The sequence below is a fragment of the Callithrix jacchus genome, chromosome 11 (genome assembly GCF_049354715.1).
Source record: "Callithrix jacchus isolate 240 chromosome 11, calJac240_pri, whole genome shotgun sequence".
Lineage (NCBI taxonomy): Eukaryota > Metazoa > Chordata > Mammalia > Primates > Cebidae > Callithrix > Callithrix jacchus.
The window spans coordinates 116572440-116595824 of NC_133512.1; the positions used below are offsets into that span (position 1 = coordinate 116572440).

The 23385-nt window shown below is 38.8% G+C and overlaps 1 protein-coding gene across 6 annotated transcripts in view; it reads left to right on the forward strand.

Moving 5' to 3' along the window:
- The first annotated feature begins 33 nt into the window (after positions 1 to 33).
- The window catches only part of COPG2 (coat protein complex I subunit gamma 2), a 150571-nt gene continuing 127219 nt past the window's right edge, over positions 34 to 23385 (forward strand). For 2 of the 6 annotated variants that reach the window (XM_054237697.2, XM_009003063.5), the window contains exons 1-5: positions 34 to 124; positions 1171 to 1223; positions 1767 to 1847; positions 4863 to 4934; positions 21885 to 21964. In XM_054237697.2, the coding sequence (XP_054093672.1) occupies positions 88 to 124; positions 1171 to 1223; positions 1767 to 1847; positions 4863 to 4934; positions 21885 to 21964 (323 nt within the window). In that variant the 5' untranslated portion in view covers positions 34 to 87. Of the gene's footprint in view, positions 125 to 305; positions 499 to 1170; positions 1224 to 1766; positions 1848 to 4862; positions 4935 to 21884; positions 21965 to 23385 lie in introns of those variants that run through there. The other 4 variants (XM_054237698.2, XM_078343748.1, XM_078343749.1 and 1 more) reach the window with 2 other exon arrangements.

A 23385-nucleotide genomic window follows, 5' to 3' on the forward strand; every position in this document is an offset into this window, starting at 1 on the left:
GGCCGGCCTTCCTGCAGCCTCTTCCGCTCGCCCGCTGCGGTGCCTGGGACGGTTGCGGTGGGTCTGGGCGCTGGGAAGTCGTCCAAGATGATTAAAAAATTCGACAAGAAGGACGAGGAGTCTGGTACGCGCGGGGCTTCCGAGGCCTACCCTCAGTCGCGGGCGCCCCATCCCCCGCCCGCCCGCCACCACCTGCTTTCGGGCCGGCGGGGCTGGGGGCGTGGGCTGTGCCAGGGGGCCGGAGCTGGAGCCAGCCCCTCCCCTCCCCTCGCGGCCGCCCGGGGCCTGCCCGTAGCCCCTCCCCCGGGCGCCAGAGCCTTCTTTCCGGCCGCGCGCTCTCGCCCCGGCGCCCGCGCGCGCCCCGACCCCGCCCCTCCCGCGGCGCAGCCCCCTCGGACCCGCCTCCGCCCCTGCGCGCGTCTCCGCGGCAAGGGGTGCGGTAGGGTCTGACCCCGAGTGGGAGAACCCTGTTCCCGGGGCTGGGGTCGACGGCATAGGGTGTGTGTGGAGGAACATTCAGGTTCCTGCTACCTTATAGTTTTCCTGGGGCCCCTGGCTCTGTCCGGTTCCCAGGGGGCGAGACTGTCCCGTGGGACACAGCTTGATGAATCTCAGGCGTCCATAAGTGACCTGCGTCTTGATACCCATCTTTGGTACAGAGCAAATGAGGGAGATGCCAAGCATCCTCAAAAAGAAAAAATTCTCAATATTTGGTAGCAACTCCCATAGTGTGAGACAGGGTTGGGTTAGTCAACCTCCACCGCCCCTTGCAGCTTTACGTCTGCATGATTCTCTGGGAAACTTCGTTTCTGCATCTCAAGTGCTAGAAACACAAAATAGTGCCTAAGGAAATCAAAAGCACCCTACCACAATCTCATTAATCTTCGTTGTCGTGGAAATGACACATTTTTAACATTGATGGAAAAAGAGGGCAGGGAAAGAAGACACTCATTTTGGAGAGGGTTGCTGCAAAAGAAGTCCCTGCTCTTCAAGTATGGCAGTGACAGAGCCAGGATCAAAGTGATTTCATTCAGTTCGTATGCATAGTGGCAATGATTATCACTGTGATATCCCAGTGGTCACCTCCCAAGCATTCAATACCCTTCTCTGGAAAGTATATACGTTTGTGTAGGACAGCTGCTATTCAAACATGTTTTGTTTTATAAATAGGTAGTGGCTCCAACCCTTTCCAGCATCTGGAGAAGAGTGCTGTTTTACAGGAGGTATGACTGGGAAGTATCTTGTGCTCTTTTTTTTCTATTCTGTTTTAGAGTGGTGGGCAGAGAATTCCTGGGCTGCTATGATCACAATATCCAAAATAAGGAACGTAACAGAGGTTAGAGAATACAGATTTGAGGGAAAAGGAAGAGAGGTTACTTGTCACAGAAGAGTCTAGAGCTTGTAGAAATGCAAAGGCATGAAGGCTTTACCACAGGTTGGGAATTTTATGTAAGAAAAGGTGTTTAGTGCAAAGTTATTGAAATCAGTTATCTATAGCTCATTGTGTTAGTATGATATAGATAAGTATTGTGATCCTTATTTAATTTGTATAACCCATAAAGTTGAAGTAGTCTTCCTAATGGAATGAGTTAGAAAGTATAGGATGGACAATCAAGGCCACATTTAATAATTTATCAGATACTTTAGTAAATTGAGAACTATACTCAATATTATTTGGACACTGTGATTAGAAACTATTAAAGTTGATTTGCTATAATCTATGATAGACAAGGTAGGAAAATAAAAATTTCTTGTTTTTTTCATAGGCTCGTATATTCAATGAAACTCCCATCAATCCAAGAAGATGTTTGCATATTCTTACAAAGATTCTTTACTTACTGAACCAGGTAAATTATTTTTTATTTTCCTCAGATAAGTGTGTCCTGGAATAGAAATGCTGAAGATGCAAAGAAATGCTTTCTGGAAAGTATAATTATTTATTTAAATTCACTTAATTTTAACATATACAATGTTTGGTTAAAAAATATGTAAAACTTAGCATGAGGACTATGACATAAACTGGTTGACTCTATCTTATTTGCAATGCTTAGAACCAGAAGTGTTTTGGATTCCAGATTTTTTTTGATTTTGGAATATTTGCAGAATACATACTCATTGAATATTCCTAATCTAAATATTTGAAATCTAGAATGCTCCAATGAGAGTCTTCACTGAGTGTCATATTGGGACTTGAAAAGTTTCTGATTTTGGAGCATTTCAGATTTTGGATTTTGAGATTAGGGATGTTTAACCTGTACTTCTTTCTTATTCATGAGGTCCTAAACCAGTGATGCACATAGTAGATTCTCAATAAATCCTTTGGGTTGAATTTAATGAGTACTAGTTAAAACAAGTTGTTTTAGACTTTAAAAAACTTCATGAAATGTCTAGGGCCTTAGAAAATATGATTTTGTTTCATGGATTCATGTTCCCTCAGTATCAGTGGGGAATTGGTTCCAGGACCTGCATTGGATTCTAAAATCCATAGATGCCCAAGTCCCTCATACGAATGGTGTAGTATTTGCATATAACCACATATCCTCCCATATATTTTAAGTCATCTGTAGATTATAATACCTGGCACAATGTTAGTGCTGTGTAAATAGTTTTTGTGCTGTACTGTTTAGGAAATAATGACAAGAAAAAACTGTCTGTACATGTTCAGTAGAAACACAGTTTGTTTTATTTTCTTGAATATTTTCAATCCGAGGCTGGTTGAATCCACAGATTCAGAACCCGTGGTTATGGAGGGCTAACTGTATAGGTCTATACACATACACATGGACACATAACACATACATATATACCACATACCTCAGGTGGTTTACATATGGTGCTAAGATAACCATGGTTTCCAATTTGAATTCTAAGAGGATATTTCATCTTTACCTTGTTTTGTGACTGAGGACTTTGTTCAGCAAATTAATAAAGTTTTCTTGTTTACAAATGAAGACTAAGCAACAAGCACATCATTTTTTAATTTTTTCTGGGGAGTCTTGCTCTCACCAGGCTGGTGATCTCAGTGGCATGATCTCAGCTCACTGCAACCTCTGCCTCCCAGCTTCAAGCTATTCTCCTGCCTCAGCCTCCCAAGTAGCTGGGACTGCATGCCTGCGCCCCCACGCCTGGCTAGTTTTTGTACTTTTTGTAGAGATGAGGCTTCACCATGTTGGCCAGGATGGTCTTGATATCTTGACCTCGTGATCTGCCCACCTCGGCCTCCCAAAGTGCTGGGATTACAGGCATGAGCCACCGTGCCCCACCGTGCCCCACCATCAAGCAGGTAGTTTTAAATAAAATATATCTGTTCACAAACAACATAATCCCTCTGTGTCAGCATATAAGAAACATTTATAGCAAAAGTCAATTGGGTTAACTTTTCATAGCACACGTTGTGTCCAGGTTGGCTAAATTCATTGTATAAACAAAAGTTTTGAATAGTCAAAGTTGATTGGAAGTAGCATATACTTTTATGTTGGTCATTACCTCTTTGATGAGGTAACTCCTGTTGAAACATTTGATTATCTCGATAAGGAAATTACCAAGCACAGCATAAACACAATTAACTATACAAACAGGTTTGGAAACATAAATTTTATCTCTTTGCCTAGTCCTTGGTAGAGCTTTATAGAAAAATAATTTTGAATTTCTACAAGAATTGACATATCCATGTTTTTTCTGAGTTTCAAGTAAAAAAGGTAGGAATGTAAGGTTTTCCTGTATAACTAAAAAGCACAGACTTCTAAGTATTGAGTAAATATTTATGAAAGAAAGATAAATCTCTTGGTGATGAGCAAGCTGCACACACGGATTTAAGTAATTATAAACTTATTGTACTTTGTCTTTCATCCTAAACCATCAGTATTTTTCACCAAAATTTATTCTTATACCTATGGCAAATGGATTGAAGACTAGTTACAGTTTATGTGGAATCTGAAGCTCTGAAAAGTGATTGAGTGTAATATATAGGATTGCTTTTAGTGAAGACAAATATTGAAATGGTAATATTTGAGGTAATCTGTGATTTGGGATGTTTTGAATATTATTGAAATACGTTATCTAACACCTTTTCAGTCCTCAGAAATTGTAGTTCCCACATCAGCAGCGTTTGTATTACTTGTTAGAATCACTTGTTAGAAATGCAAAATCTCAGGCTTTACCCTAGAACCACTGAATCAGAATCTGCATTTTGGCAAGATCCCAGGATGAATTGTCATGCATGTTAAAATTCATGAAGCTCTGATCCAAAGCATAAAGGGGCTTGAGCCAGTATTGAGATACATAGCAGCCCCTTAAGCCTAGTTTTTTTATATGATGAATCTGGTTCCTGCCCTTGTTTGGTCCCCTTCTTGTCGTTTTGCTTGAACTGCCTAATAGATAGTTCCTTATATTTTAATATTTATTATGCTCCTATGACATGTTAGGCATTGTGCTGGGCATTAGATTTTAGATATGATCTCTGCTCTTAGGCAGTGTAGTGATAATGTTCTGTTGTGAGTGCTGTCATTTTCTGCCTTCTTGTAAACTACAGTAGTACTTCAGGGAAGTTTAAAATAGTTTCTACTAAAAGGTTAGAGACCACTGTGCCAGAACTTTTAAGCATGATGTGTGATACTGAATTATTTTTAATAAGGGGGTGATAAATAACCATGTAGGTTTATACACTGAAAGCCAGAAAAATTGGAGAGGCAGAATGTTTACAAAGAGATTGCTTTTTCTTGAGTGCTAAAGGATTTTTGCAGAAATAGCAAATCCTGTGTGTGTGTGTATGTGTGTGTGTGTGTGTGTGTGTGTGTATGTACACATACGTATATATGATTATATATTTTTAAAGTTTAAAAATTGTTTTAAATTTTACTTAGGGTGAACACTTTGGAACGACAGAAGCTACGGAAGCCTTCTTTGCAATGACACGATTGTTTCAATCTAATGATGTAAGTCTTTTTAAATTTTTTTATGACGAAAAAACTCCTTTTATTTATTTTCCCCAGGGGACTAAGAGTGTTCTATATTAGGGAGGTTTGCTTGAAATGTTTTAAATTACTTAACTGCTTATAAAACTTAAAAATGTTCATTATAAGACATGTGAAAGTGGAAGAATTAAAATATGCCTTCCTCTGCAGGTCTACTGTGAAGTCATAAAGACTGTTAATACCCAGCTTCTGGCATGACACTGTAAAGGTAGAATGATATAGAAGTCAGTGCACATAGCTACCACATTTGTCAGTTCTTAGTCAAGTTTCTGGTGGGCCTGGGATTGCCATTAGTCAGCAGGGCTAGCGATTGAGAGAAGCTGGATGTGGAGTGGAGTGGGGAAGGGGATGTGGAAGAAGGAAGAAGAAAGAGTACAAACGAAACCTGCCTCTCATTACCTTAGACCACCCTGACTTTCAGAACATACAGCTGCTGCTTTTTGTTTCTCTTCTAAGTGTGATGTACATTTTTCTTTTGCCTAGCTCTAAGGCAGAACCATACAGGGAAGGGAATTCTGGGATATGTATTTTCCAGCTTTTAGTTAACGTAAATTGGCCAACTCTTGCAGTTTTTGGGTATGTATTGCATATCATCACACGTCACATTTTGTGTTCAACCCCCAGAACCTCCTGAGATTTGAGTCTTGTTATGGATCTAAATAATGAGAAGTTTTAGGAGTAGATCTTCAGTAAGATCAGCAGTCCCCTGCAATGCAATTGTTTTGGGGGAAATCATTATATACTCTTCAGGCAAAAGGAGACTAATTTCCTCACACAGGGGATGAAGGACTGATGCTTCTGCTAGCAAAGGATGTGTGGCAGAATATAAGAGTTTGGGGTACTTGGCTTCATCAGAATCTGCCCATATATCCTCATTCCATTTTTCAGGTCCCCACTCCTTGCCGGTCAAGGTCCTAGCTTTAACATAAGATACCCTGCAAGAGTGTGAATTGAATTTGCATTGTAACTGAGCCACCTGCAGGATACGCCTTGTAGAAATCCCAGCCCTGGTGGCCTCATGATGTAAGGCTTTCTATTAAGGCAGTTTACAGATTTCTGGTCCCCTTACCCAGATTTGAGTAGTGCATTTAAAACTCTGAGCTCATCATTTTCTTTTTCTGAGAAAATAATTCTCCATTGTATTAGAACAACTAATTAACCCATTACACAACTTATTTTTACTAAAATCTTCTATGGCATCAACTACTTAGTTACCCAGAGCTTTGTCTTCTGTAGGTCCTTGTCTGCAGATGATAATTTTAAATATTTTGCCACTGTGCATTGTGTACTACTAGTAGCCCCTTTACCATTGGAAACCGGTCATTAATACCATCAATCAAGTCAGAGAAGCAACTTCAGGTTTATATCCTTAAGGTCTTCTTTCCTTTTAAGCACTTCCTGTACCAGAGATTCAGGGTTCAAATAGGGAAACAGAACCACGATGAGTATTGTGGAATGAGGTGTTTTTTAGAGGAATTAGACTAGAAAACTAGGCAGGTTGAGCTGCTGGAGTGGCGTTCCGAGGGAAGTTATCACAGAAGTCATGGAAGGCTATTGCCTCTTTTGTGGCTCTGCTTTTGCAACCAGTTGTCTGGTGGTAGGCCCAAGGCTGCTGTTGTTCAGAGGGCTGGCAGTTGGGAAGAAAAACTGGACATGTAGTAGAGAAAAGGAAGCAGAGTAAGAAACAGAATGAGGACAAACTTTTGAAGCCTCTAGCACAGAGGTTTATATTAAGAAAAGAACAGAAAACTAAACACTGCATATTCTCGCTCATAGGCAGATGTTGAACAATGAGAACACATGGACACAGGGAGGGGAGCATCACACACTGGGGCCTGTTGGGGGATGGGCAAGGGGAGGGACAGTGGGGGATGGGGAGGTTGGGGAGAGATAACATGGGGAGAAATGCCAGATATAGTGATGGGTGGGGGTGGAGGCAGTAAACCATCTTGCCACGTATGTACCTATGCAACAGTCCTGTAGGATCTGCGCATGTACCCCGAAACCTAAAGTACAATTAAAAAGAAAAGAAAAGAAGATGTGAAATTGTTTTCTAGGAAATGGATTAGGGAAATATAGGATTATTCAATAGGACTAATACCCTGTTGAGGTTAGTGCTCATGTATTTAAGTATTAGCAGGTAGCTTGGTGAATGTTGCAGGTTAAAGCATTGAAGAGTTAGAGATAGGGTTTAGTCAAGATTGAAGTTTTGCCAGGTCAGTAAATAGAGAGAGGGAGAATCAAAGGTTGAGTGGTTGAAACGTTGACTGTGGAGTCTTTGGTTAGGAGGGAAGCAAGAACAGGGGTTGATAGGGACACCAAAAAGTTGATAGATCAGTGGATTGTAGGTCATGATAGAGTGAAGGAATTTTGGAGTCAGGAGTGTGAGTGCTTGGAAATGAAATTGGAAAGGGATGCTGTTACTGATAGAGGCTGTGGCAATGGAAGTGGGTGATCATTGCAGGGAGGATGGCATCATTGGAGAAGAGGAGGTCAAGGAATGAAGAGGTCAGAGGTTTAGAGATATCATCTGTATGGATATTAAAACCACCAGTACTTATTACTGGCTTAGTATTGGAGAGACAGTGAACAAAGTACTAGTAATTTTTAAAAATAAGGGAAGTAACCTGGGGTTTAATGGGCAACCAGCAATGGTAGCAGGTGACATAGTTTAAAGGTATAAGCCCCCCCACCTGTAGGCCTGGTGGCATGAGGGTTATGGGAAAGAAATCAGCCACTATTTCAGAGGGCTGCAGGAGGATCCCTGGGAGAGAGCCAGGTTTCGGTTAGAGAAAAAGATAGGAATGTTCAGGGAAGAGTTTGAGGAAATACCAGAGAACACAGTGGTGGAAAATGGAGTCAGACGAGGTGCTATTCCCAGATGAAAGGAATAAGTTCTGCAGGTTATTGAATATTGACTAGAATATTTTGGGCTTTTTGTAGTGACTGAAGTAAGTAGCCATGCACCACATGATGTGATTAGTTTTAATGGTTCCTTAGGCAGAACATGGAATTGAGGGAGTGATTGTTTTGGGGCAAAGAGAGGTAGAGATTTTGCCAGAAGCATGTGGAGCTCCTTCCTTTACCAGCATTCCTTTACCAGAAGGTAATTACTGTCTTCAAGTTGGTATTCTTTTATCCTTGTTTATATTAATATATGAGGATTACATATGTTTATATCTATAATCAATATTTTGTGTTTTTCTGTGTCTTAAAATGTAAAGATAACATCTTCATATTATTTTGCAATGTTGCGGAGTTTTTTTTATTTTTATTTTTGGGACATTGCCCGGGCTGCAGTGCAGTGGTGTGATCTCGGCTCACTGCAGCCTCCTCTTCCTGGGTTCAAGTGATTCTCCTGCCTCAGCTTCTTGAGTAGCTGGGACTACAGGCACACACCACCATACTCGGCTAATTTTTGTATTTTTAGTAGAGATGGGTTTTCACCGTGTTGGCCAGGATGGTCTCAGTCTCCTGACCTTGTGATCTGCCTGCCTCAGCCTCCCAAAGTGTTGGGATTACAGGCGTGAGCCACTGCACCTGGCCTGTAATATTTATAATTAATGCATTTTTAATATTTACTTGCTTGTTACATGTACTTCTACTTTATTTACTTTTGCTTCTATGTGGAATTCCAATATGTGAATATACAGTAATCTATCCGTTCTCCCGTTGGTAGATATAAGCTGTTCCCACATTTTACCTATTACAAATGATACTGCACATAATGTTGATGTATACAGTGAGACTTTTTCTGGGGTAGATACCTACAAGCGGAATTTCTAGATAATACTTGTTTTTTGATCATGTCAAATTGATCTTTTAGATGAGAGGTTGTATTAATTTATACATGCATTGCTGCAAATCCTCAGCATTTCTTATTGTTGTGCCCAAGTACATGCCTTTTGGAGAATATTATATGGCATCTTTTTGTGGTTTTAATTTTGCATTTCCATGATCACTGCTGAGGTTGAAACTCTTCATATGTTTAATAGACATTTGCTTTTGTCTCTGAATTGCCTATTGATATTCTTTGCTTATTAATTTCCTCCTACTGACTTATAGGTTAAAGTTTTAAAAAACTTTAGTCTTTTTAAAAATAAAATAAGCTTTATTGAATATAACTTACATACAGTAAAATTCACCAATTTTAAGTGTACAGTTTAATGAGTTTTGACCATGTATAGAGTCATGGAACCACCATTACAGTCATGATGTAGAAACTTTTCACCATTCCAGGATGCACCTTCATATTTATATCAAATGTATCTTCATATCCATCCTTGTTCCCTCACCCTAACTCTGGCACCAGGTCTACTTTCTGACAGGGTAGCTTTGAGTTTTCTAGAATTTCATTTAAATCTAATCCTATAGTATATAGTCTTGTGTGATTTTTATGTCTTGTTTCTTTAGCTTATGGCTTTTGAGATTGATCCAAGGTTTTATATGTATCAGTACTTAGTTCCTTTTTACTACTGAGTAGTATTCCATTTTGTGGAGGTAATCTGATTTATTTAAAATCTTTTCACAAGTTTATGGATTTTGGGGTTGTTTTCAGTTTATGGATATTGTGAATAAAGCTGCTAAAAATATTCCAGTACAGGTCTTTGTATGAACCTATGTTTCTATTTCTCTTTGATTAATATCTAGGAGTGGCATTGTTGGGTTTGCATATCCCTAATGATGAGTATATTAAGCATATTTTCATGTACTTATTTGCCATTGTATATCTGATTTAAGTATCTGTTAAAATTTGCTACCATATTAAAAAATCAGGTTGTTGCCCAGGGGTGGTGGTTCACGCCTGTAATCCTAGCACTTTGGGAGGCCAAGGCAGGGGGATCAGGAGGTCAGGAGTTTGAGACCAGCCTGGTCAACATAATGAAACCCCATCTCTACTAAAAACACAAAAAATTAGCTGGGTGTGGTGGCATGCCTGTAATCCCAGCTACCTGGGAAGTTGAGGCAGGAGAATCACTTGAACCTGGGAGGCAGAGGTTGCAGTAAGCTGAGATCGTGCCACTGCACTCCAGCCCAGGCGACAGTGTAAGACTCTGTCTCAAAAAAAAAAAAAATTCAGATTGTCATCTTACTGAGTTATAAGTTTCTTTATATATTTTGGGTAGAAGTTCTTTATCAGATAGGTGTTTTGTAAATATTTCCTTCCATTTTGTGGCTTGCCTTTTCATTCACTGCATTGTTAACTTTTGTTTTTAAAGTATAGTTTAACATGTAGTAAAATTGATCCTTTTTAGATTTAGAGCATTTCCACTGCCTCAAAAAGTTCCCGTGTGTCTCTTTATCATCTACTCCTCTCTCCCCACCTCAGCCCCTGGCAATCAGTTATCTCTTTTCTTTCCTTATAAATTTGCCTTTTCCAGGAAGTCATATGAATGATATACTGTATGAAGCCTCTTTTGAGTTTCTTTTCAGTTACTTAGCATAATGCATGTGAGATTCATTCATATTTTTGTTTGTATCAGTAGTTTATTTTTATTTCCTCGTCATATTCCATTGAATGGATGTACCTCTGTTTATCTGTTTGCCAGTTGAAGGATATTTGGCTTATTGCCAGTTTTTGGTAATTATAGGTGACATCGCTATAAACATTCATGTTTTGATTTTTGTATGAATATACATTTTTATTTCTTTTGGATAAATGCCTGGGAGTGGGATTGCTGGGACATATGTAGGTGTGGGTACGTTTAACTTTGTATGATACTACCAACCCATTTTTCTAAAATATTTGTAACAATTCTCACCATCACTGTATGAGAGCTGCAGTTTGCTCTGCATTCTGGCCAGCAGTTTGTATTGTCGCTTTTATTTTTGTTTTTAATTTTACCATTCTGATAGATGCGTAATGGTATTCCTTTGTGGCTTAAATTTGCATTTTCCTAATGACTGATGATCTCAAATATCTTTTCATTTGTATTTTTACCTTCCATATATTTTCTTTTGGTGAAGGATTTGTTCATATCTTTTTTGGCCATTAAAAAAATTGGATTGTTTATTTTCTTATTACGGAGTTTTAAGAGATCTTAATGCATTCTGGATATAAATCCTTTATCAGATATGTTTCACAAATATTGTCTCTTAGTATGTGGCTTATGTTTTTATTTTCTTACATTCTTTCAAAGGGCAGAAGTTTTCAATTTTGATGAAGTCCAGTTTGTCAATTTTTTTCTGTTATGGATTGTGCTTTTTATGTCACATCATAGAAATCTTTGCTTAACCCAAGGTGACAACGATTTCTCCTGTGCTTTTTTTTTCTGGGACGTTGTAGTTTTATGTCAATTACCTTATGTTCCATTTCAAATTAATTTTTGTATGTGCTATAAAGTAATGGTTGGGTTTCCTTTCACCTCTTTCCTCTTCCTCCATCCACTGCCTGTTCCTTTTCTTCTTTCTTTAGTTTTCTTAATACATGGTTCTGGAACAATTGAATATCCATGTGGAAGGAGAAAGGGAGGAGATGGTAAGATGATAGAGTTGCATTGGTTTATTGGAACATTATTTTGTTTCATTGACTTATATGTCTATTCTTCCTTAGTTCCATGCTGTCTTGATTAACTTTAGGTTTAAAACCTACTATAGTAAGTTTTGCAGTGCAAGTATTTCTGTTTTTCAAAATTGTTTTGGCTCTTTGGCATCCTTGGCATTTCCATATGGATTTTAAATAATATATATATATTTATTTAGATATGTAGAAATATGTAGGTGTATAGAAATAGACAGGATTATATTATATGTAATATCTTTTTATATAGATAAGCTTTTTGGAACTGTGATGGGGCTTGCATTAAATCTAAAGAGCAATTTTATAAGAATGGACATTGTAGCACTATGGAGTTTTCTGCTTCAGAAACATGATATATATCCCCTTATTCACATTTCAGTGTACAAGTCCTACACATAGTTTGTCAAATTTATCCCTAAAGTAGATAGTATGTTTTCATGCTCTTGTATTTGTATTATTTATTGGTAGTCTCTAGAAATTAAATGAACTTATATATGTTTATCTTTTTCTTGGGATCTCCTTAAATGTTTGTTAGAGTTCACTGTTGAAGCTGTCTTAGCAGGAAGGCCTTTTTGGGTTAACTTCATTAAAAAATATACATATGATGCCATTCAGGTTATCTGTCTTCTCTAGTGTAGTCTGGTAGTTTGTATCTTTCTTTTTTATTTTATTTTATTTTTATTGCATTTTAGGTTTTGGGGTACATGTGCAGAACATGATGACAGTGTGTTTTGCTCCCTTCCTCCCCTTCACCCACATTTGGCATTTCTCCCCAGGCTATCCCTCCCCAGCTCCTCCCCCCGCTGTCCCTCCCCTCTTCCCCGCAATAGACCCCAGTGTTTGATACTCCCTTCCCTGTGTCCATGTGTTCTCATTTTTCATCACCCACCTATGAGTGAGAATATGCGGTATTTCATTTTCTGTTCTTGTGTCAGTTTGCTGAGAATGATGTTCTCCAGATTCATCCATGTCCCTACAAACAACACGAACTCATTTTTGATTGCTGCATAATATTCCATGGTGTATATGTGCCACATTTTCCCAATCCAGTCTATCATCGATGGGCATTTGGGTTGGTTCCAAGTCTTTGCTATTGTAAACAGTGCTGCAGTGAACATTGGTGTGCATGTGTCCTTATAGTAGAACGATGTATAGTCCTTTGGATATATACCCAGTAATGGGATTGCTGGGTCAACTGGAATTTCTATTTCTAAAGCATTGAGGAATCGCCACACTGTCTTCCACAATGGCTGAACTAGTTTACACTCCCACCAACAGTGTAAAAGTGTTCCTATTTCTCCACATCCTCTCCAGCATCTGTTGTCTCCAGACTTTTTAATGATCGCCATTCTAACTGGCGTGAGATGGTATCTCAATGTGGTTTTGATTTGCATGTCTCTAATGACCAGTGATGATGAGCATTTTTTCATATGTTTGTTGGCCTCATGTATGTCTTCTTTTGTAAAGTGTCTGTTCATATCCTTTGCCCATTTTTGAATGGGCTTGTTTGTTTTTTTCTTGTAAATCTGTTTGAGTTCTTTGTAAATTCTGGTTATCAGCCCTTTGTCAGATGGGTAGGCTGCAAACATTTTTTCCCATTCTGTTGGTAGCTGATTCACTCTAGTGACTGTTTCTTTTGCCGTGCAGAAGCTGTGGAGTTTGATTAGGTCCCATTTATCTATTTTGGCTTTTGTTGCCAATGCTTTTGGTGTTTTGTTCATGAAGTCCTTGCCTACTCCTATGTCCTGAATGGTTTTCCCTAGATTTCCTTCTAGGGTTTTTATGGTGCCAGGTCTTATGTTTAAGTCTTTAATCCATCTGGAGTTAATTTTAGTGTAAGGTGTCAGGAAGGGGTCCAGTTTCTGCTTTCTGCACATGGCTAGCCAGTTTTCCCAATACCATTTATTAAACAGGGAATCCTTTCCCCATTGCTTGTTTTTGTCAGGTTTATCAAAGATTGTATGGTTGTAGATATGTTGTGTTGCCTCCGATGCCTCTGTTCTGTTCCATTGGTCTATATCTCTGTTTTGGTACCAGTACCATGCTGTTTTGATTACTGTAGCCTTGTAGTATAGTTTGAAATCCGGTAGTGTGATGCCCCCCGCTGTGTTCTTTTTGCTTAGAATTGATTTGGCTATGCGGGCTCTCTTTTGGTTCCATGTGAAGTTCATGGTGGTTTTTTCCAGTTCTGTGAAGAAAGTCAATGGTAGCTTGATGGGGATAGCGTTGATTCTGTAAATTACTTTGGGCAGTATAGCCATTTTCACGATATTAATTCTTCCTAACCATGAACATGGAATGTTTCTCCATCTGTTTGTGTCCTCTCTGATTTCGTTGAGCAGTGGTTTGTAGTTCTCCTTGAAGAGGTCTCTTACGTTCCTTGTGAGTTGTATTCCAAGGTATTTTATTCTTTTTGTAGCAATTGCGAATGGCAGTTCGTTCTTGATTTGGCTCTCTTTAAGTCTGTTATTGGTGTAGATGAATGCTTGTGATTTTTGCACATTGATTTTATATCCTGAGACTTTGCTGAAGTTGCTTATCAGTTTCAGGAGTTTTTGGGCTGAGGCGATGGGGTCTTCTAGGTATACTATCATGTCGTCTGCAAATAGTGACAATTTGGCTTCCACCTTTCCTATTTGAATACCCTTTATTTCTTTTTCTTGCCTGATTGCTCTGGCTAGAACTTCCAGTACTATATTGAATAGGAGTGGTGAAAGAGGGCATCCTTGTCTAGTGCTGGATTTCAAAGGGAATGCTTCCAGTTTTTGCCCATTCAGTACGATATTGGCTGTTGGTTTGTCGTAAATAGCTTTTATTACTTTGAGATACATTCCACCGATACCGAGTTTATTGAGGGTTTTTAGCATAAAGGGCTGTTGAATTTTGTCAAATGCCTTCTCTGCATCAATTGAGATAATCATGTGGTTTTTGTTTTTGGTTCTGTTTATGTGGTGAATTACGTTTATAGACTTGTGTATATTGAACCAGCCTTGCATCCCTGGGATGAATCCTACTTGATCATGATGGATAAGTTTTTTGATGTGCTGTTGCAATCGGCTTGCCAATATTTTATTGAAGATTTTTGCATCTATGTTCATCATGGATATTGGCCGGAAGTTTTCTTTTCTTGCTGGGTCTCTGCCGGTTTTGGTAACAGGATGATATTGGTCTCATAAAATGATTTGGGAAGGATTCCCTCTTTTTGGATTATTTGGAATAGTTTCAGAAGGAATGGTACCAGCTCCTCTTTGTGTGTCTGGTAGAATTCGGCTGTGAACCCATCTGGACCTGGGCTTTTTTTGTGTGGTAGGCTCTTAATTGCTGCCTCGACTTCAGACCTTGTTATTGGTCTATTCATAGTTTCGGCTTCCTCCTGGTTTAGGAGGACACAGGTATCCAGGAATTTATCCATTTCTTCCAGGTTTACTAGTTTATGTGCACAGAGCTGTTTGTAATATTCTCTGATGATGGTTTGAATTTCTTTGGAGTCTGTGGTGATTTCCCCTTCATTGTTTTTATTGCATCTATTTGGTTGTTCTCTCTTTTCTTTTTTATCAGTCTGGCTAGTGGTCTGTTTTGTTGATCTTTTCAGAAAACCAGCTCTTGGATTTATAGATTTTTTGAAGTGTTTTTCATGTCTCTATCTCCTTCAGTTCTGCTCTGATCTTAGTTATTTCTTGTCTTCTGCTAGGTTTTGAGTTTTTTTGTTCTTGCTCCTCTAGCTCTTTCAATTTTGACGATAGGGTGTCAATTTTAGATTTCTCCACTCTTCTCATATGGGCACTTATTGCTATATATTTTCCTCTAGAGACTGCTTTAAATGTGTCCCAGAGATTCTGGTATGTTGTGTCTTCGTTCTTGTTGCTTTCGAAGAACTTCTTTATTTCTGTCTTCATTTCATTGTTTATCCAGTCAACATTCAAGAGCCAGTTGTTCAGTTTCCATGAAGCTGTGTGGTTCTGGGTTGGTTTCTGAATTCTGAGTTCTAACTTGATTGCACTATGGTCTGAGAGGCTGTTTGTTATGATTTCAGTTGTTTTGCATTTGTTGAGCAGTGCTTTACTTCCAATTATGTGGTCAATTTTAGAGTAGGTGTGATGTGGTGCTGAGAAGAATGTATATTCTGTGGCTTTGGGGTGGAGAGTTCTCTGTAAATGTCTATCAGGTTTGCTTGTTCCAGGTCTGAGTTCAAGCCCTGGATATCCTTGTTAATTTTCTGTCTAGTTGATCTGTCTAATATTGATAGTGGAGTGTTACAGTCTCCCACTATTATTGTGTGGGAGTCTAAGTCTCTTTGTAAGTCATTAAGAACTTGCCTTATGTATCTGGGTGCTCCTTTATTGGGTCCATATATATTTAGGATCGTTAGCTCTTCTTGTTGTATCGATCCCTTTACCATTATGTAATGTCCTTCTTTGTCTCTTTTGATCTTTGTTGCTTTAAAGTCTATTTTATCAGAGATGAGAATTGCAACTCCTGCTTTTTTTTGCTCTCCATTTGCTTGGTAAATCTTTCTCCATCCCTTTATTTTGAGCCTTTGTGTATCCTTGCATGTGAGATGGGTTTCCTGGATACAGCACACTGATGGATTTTGGTTTTTTATCCAATTTGCCAGTCTGTGTCTTTTGATTGGTACATTTAGCCCATTTACATTTAGGGTTAATATTGTTATGTGTGAATTTGATACTGCCATTTTGATGCTAAGTGGCTGTTTTGCCCGTTAGTTGATGTAGATTCTTCATTATGTTGATGCTCTTTAGCATTTAGTGTGTTTTTGGAATGGCTGGTACTGGTTGTTCCTTTCTATGTGTAGCGCCTCTTTCAGGAGCTCTTGTAAAGCAGGCCTGGTGGTGACAAAATCTCTGAGTACTTGCTTGTTCGCAAAGGATTTTATTTTTCCTTCACTTATGAAGCTCAGTTTGGCTGGATATGTAATTCTGGGTTGAAAGTTCTTTTCTTTAAGGATGTTAAATATTGGCCCCCACTCTCTTCTTGCTTCTAGCGTTTCTGCCGAGAGATCTGCTGTGAGTCTGATGGGCTTCCCTTTATGGGGGACTGGACCTTTCTCTCTGGCTGCCCTTAATATTTTCTCCTTCATTTCAACCTTGGTGAATCTGATGATTATGTGCCTTGGGGTTGCTCTTGTTGCGGAGTATCTTTGTGGTGTTCTCTGTATTTCCTGGATTTGAGTGTTGGCCTGCCTTGCTAGGTTGGGGCAATTTTCCTGGATAATATCCTGAAGAGTATTTTCCAGCTTGAATTCATTCTCTTCGTTCCCTTCTGGTACACCTATCAAACGTAGGTTAGGTCTCTTCACATATCCCACATTTCTTGGAGACTTTGTTGATTCCTTTTTGCGTTTTTTTCTCTAATCTTGGTTTCTCGTTTTATTTCATTGAGTTGATCTTCAACTTCTGATATTCTTTCTTCTGCTTGGTCAATTCGGCTGTTGAAACTTGTGCATGCTTCGCCAAGTTCTCGTGTTGTGTTTTTCAGCTCTTTCAATTCATTCATATTCCTCTCTAAGTTATCCATTCTTGTTATCATTTCCTCGAATCTTTTTTCAAATCTTTTTTCAAGGTTCTTAGTTTCTTTGCATTGATTTAGAACATGTTCTTTTAGCTCACAGAAGTTTCTCATTACCCACCTTCTGAAGTCTGATTCCATCATTTCGTCACAGTCATTCTCCGTCCAGCTTTGTTCCCTTGCTGGTGAGGAGTTTTGGTCCTTTGTAGGAGGCGAGCTGTTCTGGTTTCAGGTGTTTTCCTCCTTTTTGCGCTGGTTTCTTCACATCTTTGTGGATTTATCCACCCGTCGTCTGAGTAGTTGCTGACTTTTCGATTGGGTCTCTGAGTGGACGCCCAGATTGTTGATGACAGGGTGTTTCTGTTACTTGGTTTTCCTTCTACCAGTCTAGCCCCTCTGCTGTATGACTGCTGAGGTCCACTCCAGGCCCTACTTGTCTGGGGTACACCTGCAGCAGCTGCAGAACGGTGAGGGATGCTACCAGTTTCTTCTTCTGCTATCTTTGTCCCAGAATGACGCCCACCTAATGCCAGTCTGATCAGTCCTTTTTGAGGCGACTCTGGATATACAGGGGTCAGGGAGCTGCTTGAGGAGATGGTCTGTACTTTATAGGAGCTCAAGTGCTGAGCTGTGAGCTCCGTTGTTCATTCAGGGCTGTTAGGCAGATGCGTTTAAGTCTGTTGCAGCAGAACTCTTAAAACCCCTTTTTATCCTCAGATGCTCTGTCTCAGGGGGTTGGGGCTTTCTTTATGAGTGTCCGTTGCACTATCCGGCCCAGGTAGGAGGCTGTCTAGTCACTATTTGCCTGCTGAGGCTCCGCTCTGTTGCTGCGGGCTCTGCCTTGCAGCCGTGGGCTCTGCCGCAGGCTCCGCCCTGCTGCCACCAGCTCCGCCCTGCAGCAGAGTCTCTCTGTTATGGCGAGTTGCCTTGGCAATGGCAGGTTGCGTCAGCAATGGGAGTGTACCTCAGTAGGGGCGGATTGCCTTGGTAATGGCGAACGCCCCTCCCCTACCGAGCTGCACCATCCTGGGTTCAGCTGTGCCCACAGTGAAACTCTTCACCCAGAGTGTTTCGAATTGCCATTTTGTTTGTCCCTGTGGGGGTGAAACCCACCGAGCCCGCTCGCCTGGCTCCCTGCCTCAGAGCACCTTTCTTTTTTTTTTTTTTTTTTTTTTTAAGTTGAATGGATGGCTCTCTCCCAGGTGTTTCGGTCGCCTGATGTTAGAGCACCGGGATCTGTGTGATTTCCCGTGCAGCTAGCCACTGCACTGGCTCAAACATGACTTCCCAGGAATCTCCTGGTCTGGCTCACTGTCCAAGTCCCATTTAATCAGATGAATATTCTAATCTGCCCTCCCAAATCTCAGATTGCCGGTTTAGCAGGGCACCCGGGCCAGTGTGTTTTGTGTGGATTGTTGTGGAGTGCTGCTGCACTGCAGAGCCGGCCGAAGCAGCCACAACAGCTGAAATGGCTGTGCTTGGGTCCCGTGTCTTTCCTACACCTGGGAATTTCCCCGTTCTATGGGCAACAAAGATTTGTCTGGAAATGCGGCTTTGACTCACCCTCCGAGCATTCACTGAGAGCTGCGATCCTGAGTTGTTCTTATTGCGCCATCTTGAATCCTCTCCCCAGTTTGTATTTTTCAAGGAATTTCAGCTAAATTGTTGAACTTGGCATAAAACACTTCATAATGTTCCTCCATTTTAATGTCTGGAGAATCCTTAGTGATCTGTCTTCCTTCATTCTGATATTGGTTAAATTGTATCTTCTCTCTTTTATTCCTAGGAAACTTGTCTATGGATTTATAAACCTTATTGATCTCATCATAGAACCAGCTTTCTGTTTCATTTATTTTTTTTTACTTTTCTCTTCTAAACTAATTGTGCAAAAAAACGGCTAAAAAAATCAAACCTAAAGAAGGGGAAGAAAGAGAGGAAGAGAACCATAGATCAGACAGGACAAACAGAAATCATATAATGACTTGGTAGATAAAGACTGAAATATATCATTATCTACATTAAATGTAAATAAGGAGCAGAAAGATCATTTTTTAAAAATCAGCTGTATATTGAGCCATAAATCAAGACACAACAAATTTCAAAGAATTGAAATCATATAGACCATGTTCTTTATTTACAATGGAATAGTGTTGGAAATTAATAATAAAAGAATAACTAGATAAATCGCTATTTATTTTGATAGTAAGAACATTTTTCTGTTTCGTTTATATCCATGATAAAGTAAATGGGCTGGATTTACCCTGCTACTATAAATACCTAGAAAATCAAACACAGTTTATGACATAACAGTTTTCAGACATTAGATTATAGGCATCCCAGGACTGTGATCTGAAGAAGGGAGACTAGGTCAGCCCTAGGATTGTACTGGATCACGGCCCAGAAACAGATTACAGGCCTAGCTCTCTCTCAGAGTTGAGAAAACAAATGGAGGTTGGGAGCCAAGAAAGCTCGAATTTATGAAGCAGAATACCAAAGAAGGAGCCAGAAAGAAAAAGAGAGGCAGGGAAGAGAAGGAAGGAGGAGAGGGAGGGATTGCATGATCTGCTGAGGACTATCCCTTGAGTCTTTGGATAACTAAAAACTGATCTGTGTATGTAAAATAGGAAACTACTCAAGGCTAAGGAAAGAATCCGAAGAACACAGGGCTCAGAATAGTTTGTATTCCCACCAGTGAGAGTGGAAAGACCTACATCTGGAATAGTTCTCAGAAGGGAACCATACATAAGTAATTATTACCTAAGTAATGGAAATATAGCCTTACACTGAAACTTTAAAAAGCCTGTAAGTAAGCCTCAAAGTGGAAAAAAAAACTAATCCTGGATAACCTACCCTCACAGTAGAATAGAGTTCAATACTAGGGAAGATCGTGCACCAAAATAATAAACTTCACAATGTGCAGCATCTAATAAATTATCTGATATGCAAATCAACAGGAAATCGTATATATAACCAGGAGAAAAATGGAACAGCCATCACAAACCCAGAAATGATAGGTGGTGGAACGAGCAGATATTGTCATTAAAACAGCTATTAACATGGTCAGCTGTTAATAGCCTCAAAAGTGCAGTGAGTTTTTGACTTATCAAAATCAAATACTTGTTTTTGTGTTTTCCCTACTCATGAGAAATTCGAGAGTCTCAGGATGCTTTGATTCCTTATACATATATATCAATATATATATGTGTATATATGCATACACACATGCACATATACATATGTATATTTTATGCTGTCATTTTCTTACGAGTCTTGTTCATAAGTCACTGTGACTTACTTATGTCTTCAGCACTTTTTAAAAAGTCTTCATTCCTTGCTCTATTTCTGAGTTATCTGCAATGATTTTCCTTGTGCTTGAAGAATACACCTTTTAGAATCCCTTTTTCCTAGACTTTAGATACTATATCCCATGCCAGTAAGATCCTTCTGTGGCTACGAATGTTTGGTTGTGTTCATTTATAGTATCTGTGAACTTCTTTTTATTTTGTCCTTGGCTACACATTTAAAATTATTGTTCCTATTTTATTCAGCATTTCTGTGTATTTGTTTATGAAGTATGTTTTAGTGGTTAAGAGCACATTTTTTGCTAACATTTTGTATTTTTTGACTTTTGAATTTTCACCATTTTGGTGGGTGTGAGATAGTTTCTGAAATGTGGTTTTAATTTTTCATTGGATAAGTAATTTTCATTTCCCTGATGACTAATAATGTTGAGCCTCCATTTTTGTGTTTTAATGAAATTTTTTGTATCTCCAGTTTTCTTCTTCTCATAATAGGTTTTTTTTTTTTTTTTAATTGGGATGGGGTGTTCTTTCAGCCCTGAACTTTTGATTCTTATTTTTTGTTTTCTTCTCATAGTAGCTTTGATCTGCCGCATGTGTCTGCCCATACTGGCTTTCTCTGTTTTGTTTTGTTTTTCCCCCTGTGTTTAATCACCATGAGGATCCTCATTCTCTTCTCTTTCCTTAATGGGTTCGGTAGTATCAAGGTTCTCTCCAATAGCTTGGACTCTGGAGCTGTATCTGATGTATTTGAGTTTCTCTACTTAAAAGAAATTTGAGGTTACTCAGTAAGGGATGAGGCTGGACAGACTAGAGGAACCTGGCACCTGGCCATCCCCATTTATCTATAGTGTATGAACAAATGAGAGCTCCAGTTTGAGTTGGGGAATATAGGTGGAACATTGTTAGCTTAGTACTTACTTAGATACAGGTATTCATCTAGAAATCTCATTTAGAATTCAGGAGAAAACATTGGTATATACTGAACTGAGGAAAGTACAGAGTTTGCACATCTCTCCCTACATATTTTTTAAGAATTAAAAAAAATATGTTTTCCAGGAACAAGCCTTTAATTGTACCTTGTCTCTTCTAAAAAAATACAAAAATTAGCCAGGCGTGGTAGTGGGCACCTGTAATCCCAGCTACTTGGGAGTCGAGGCAGAAGAATAGCTGGAACCCCGGATGCAGAGTTTGTGGTGAGCCGAGATCATGCCACTCCACTCCTGCCTAGGCAACAGAGTGAAACTCCATCTCAAAAAACAAAACAAAAAACATGTCTTGGACTCCAGCTATCAGAGTCTAAGTTTGTATCTCTCTGTAGAAAGATCCATATAATTGAATTTTTAAGTTTTTACCTATTGTGTCAGTGCATCAGTTGTGTTTAGAAAATAGTAGTAGTTGGAATATTTTCTCACCCAGATATTAAATTTTTTTTTTTTTGGTAGTTGAGACTCTCTTAAAGAATATCTTTCTAAATATTTATCTACTTGGGGGTCCTCACTTCAAATAATTTTAAAAAACATTTTCTTATGAATAATCTGTTACCTTTTATAAATAATTTTTCAGCAAACATTGAGGAGAATGTGCTACCTTACCATCAAAGAAATGGCTACCATCTCTGAGGATGTGATAATTGTCACAAGCAGGTATGTGAATGGTCAAAATCTAGGATGAAATACTTATATATTTAGTGGAATATTTGCTCTTTGCTTTCTGTTTATTTTTTGACTATAAGAAAGCCAATAGGAATTTAAAAGAATATAATATCTTAAAGCATTCTTTTCAAAAATGAAGTTTTTAATCATGTTAAAACCATCCTTATCTGATAAAAGAAGTTACAATAGACAATACTGATAGATTTGAGTACATCAAGTTGTCCATAAAAATAGATACAACTAAAAAATAAATAACATGTACACTGAAATGAGATATTTACAACAAATACCTCAAAGGCTAGCATCTGTAATATATAAAGAACTCTTAAAAAGAAACAAGTGATAATTCATCAAATAACCAATATAAAAGATCTAAATGTCGTTAGTCATTTTACTAGTAACCAAAAAACATGAATTAAAAATTCAAGAATGAGATATAATATTTTTACTTATCAAATTGGCAAAAAAAACAAAAAGGCATTTAGTACTTGTAAGGGAGATGAACTCTTGTACAAAGGAGAGAGAGTAATAAATTGATTCAGTTTTTCTAGAAAGCAATTTAGCAACATTTGTTGAATAATTGAAAGGCCTTATCCCTTTGACCTAGTCTGGTCACATCTGTGGAACTATCCTTGGAAAATAATCAGACGTGGCACAGAAAGACTTATATATATTGATGTTTGCTGCAATACCGTTTATAGTAGCAAAAAGGACAAAACAACTTATGTGTCTACCATTGTTAAAATTATTTAATTAACCATATTATAATTATATTAAAGATATTTTAGGTATTGGAAATATTTGTAAAACATCTTCTGATATGAGTAAGTATTCATAAAGTGCTAAATGGGAGTTGGAGTCAATCTATGTATTCCAGATAGTCTCACTTTAAAGAACATTTTATGGCCTGGGCACAGTGGCTTGTGCCTGTAATCCCAGTACTTTCGGAGGCCAAGGCAGGTGGATCATTTGAGGTCAGGAGTTCAAGACCAGCCTGGCCAATGTGGTGAAACCCCGTCTCTACTAAAAGTACAAAAAAATTAGCCAGGCGGTGGTGGCATGTGTGTGTAATCCCAGCTACTCAGGAGGCTGAAGTGGGAGAATCGCTGGAGTCTGGGAGGTGGAGGTTGTGGTGAGCCAAGATCGTGCCATTGCACTCCAGCCTGGGTGACAGAGTGAGACTCTGTCTCAGGATTTAAAAAAAACAAAAACAAAAACATTTTTTAAATGTGTGTGTGCGTGTGTGTGTGTATAAAAAAATGAATAGAAGTTACACAGACTTATCTCTTGATGGTTGGGATTGTGGCTGATATTTTCTTTAAATTTTTTATTGCAAATGTCCTAGAATAAGTATATGTAATTTATATTTCTAAAATGTATAATAAACATTATTTTTAAAATAGTTGCCTTCT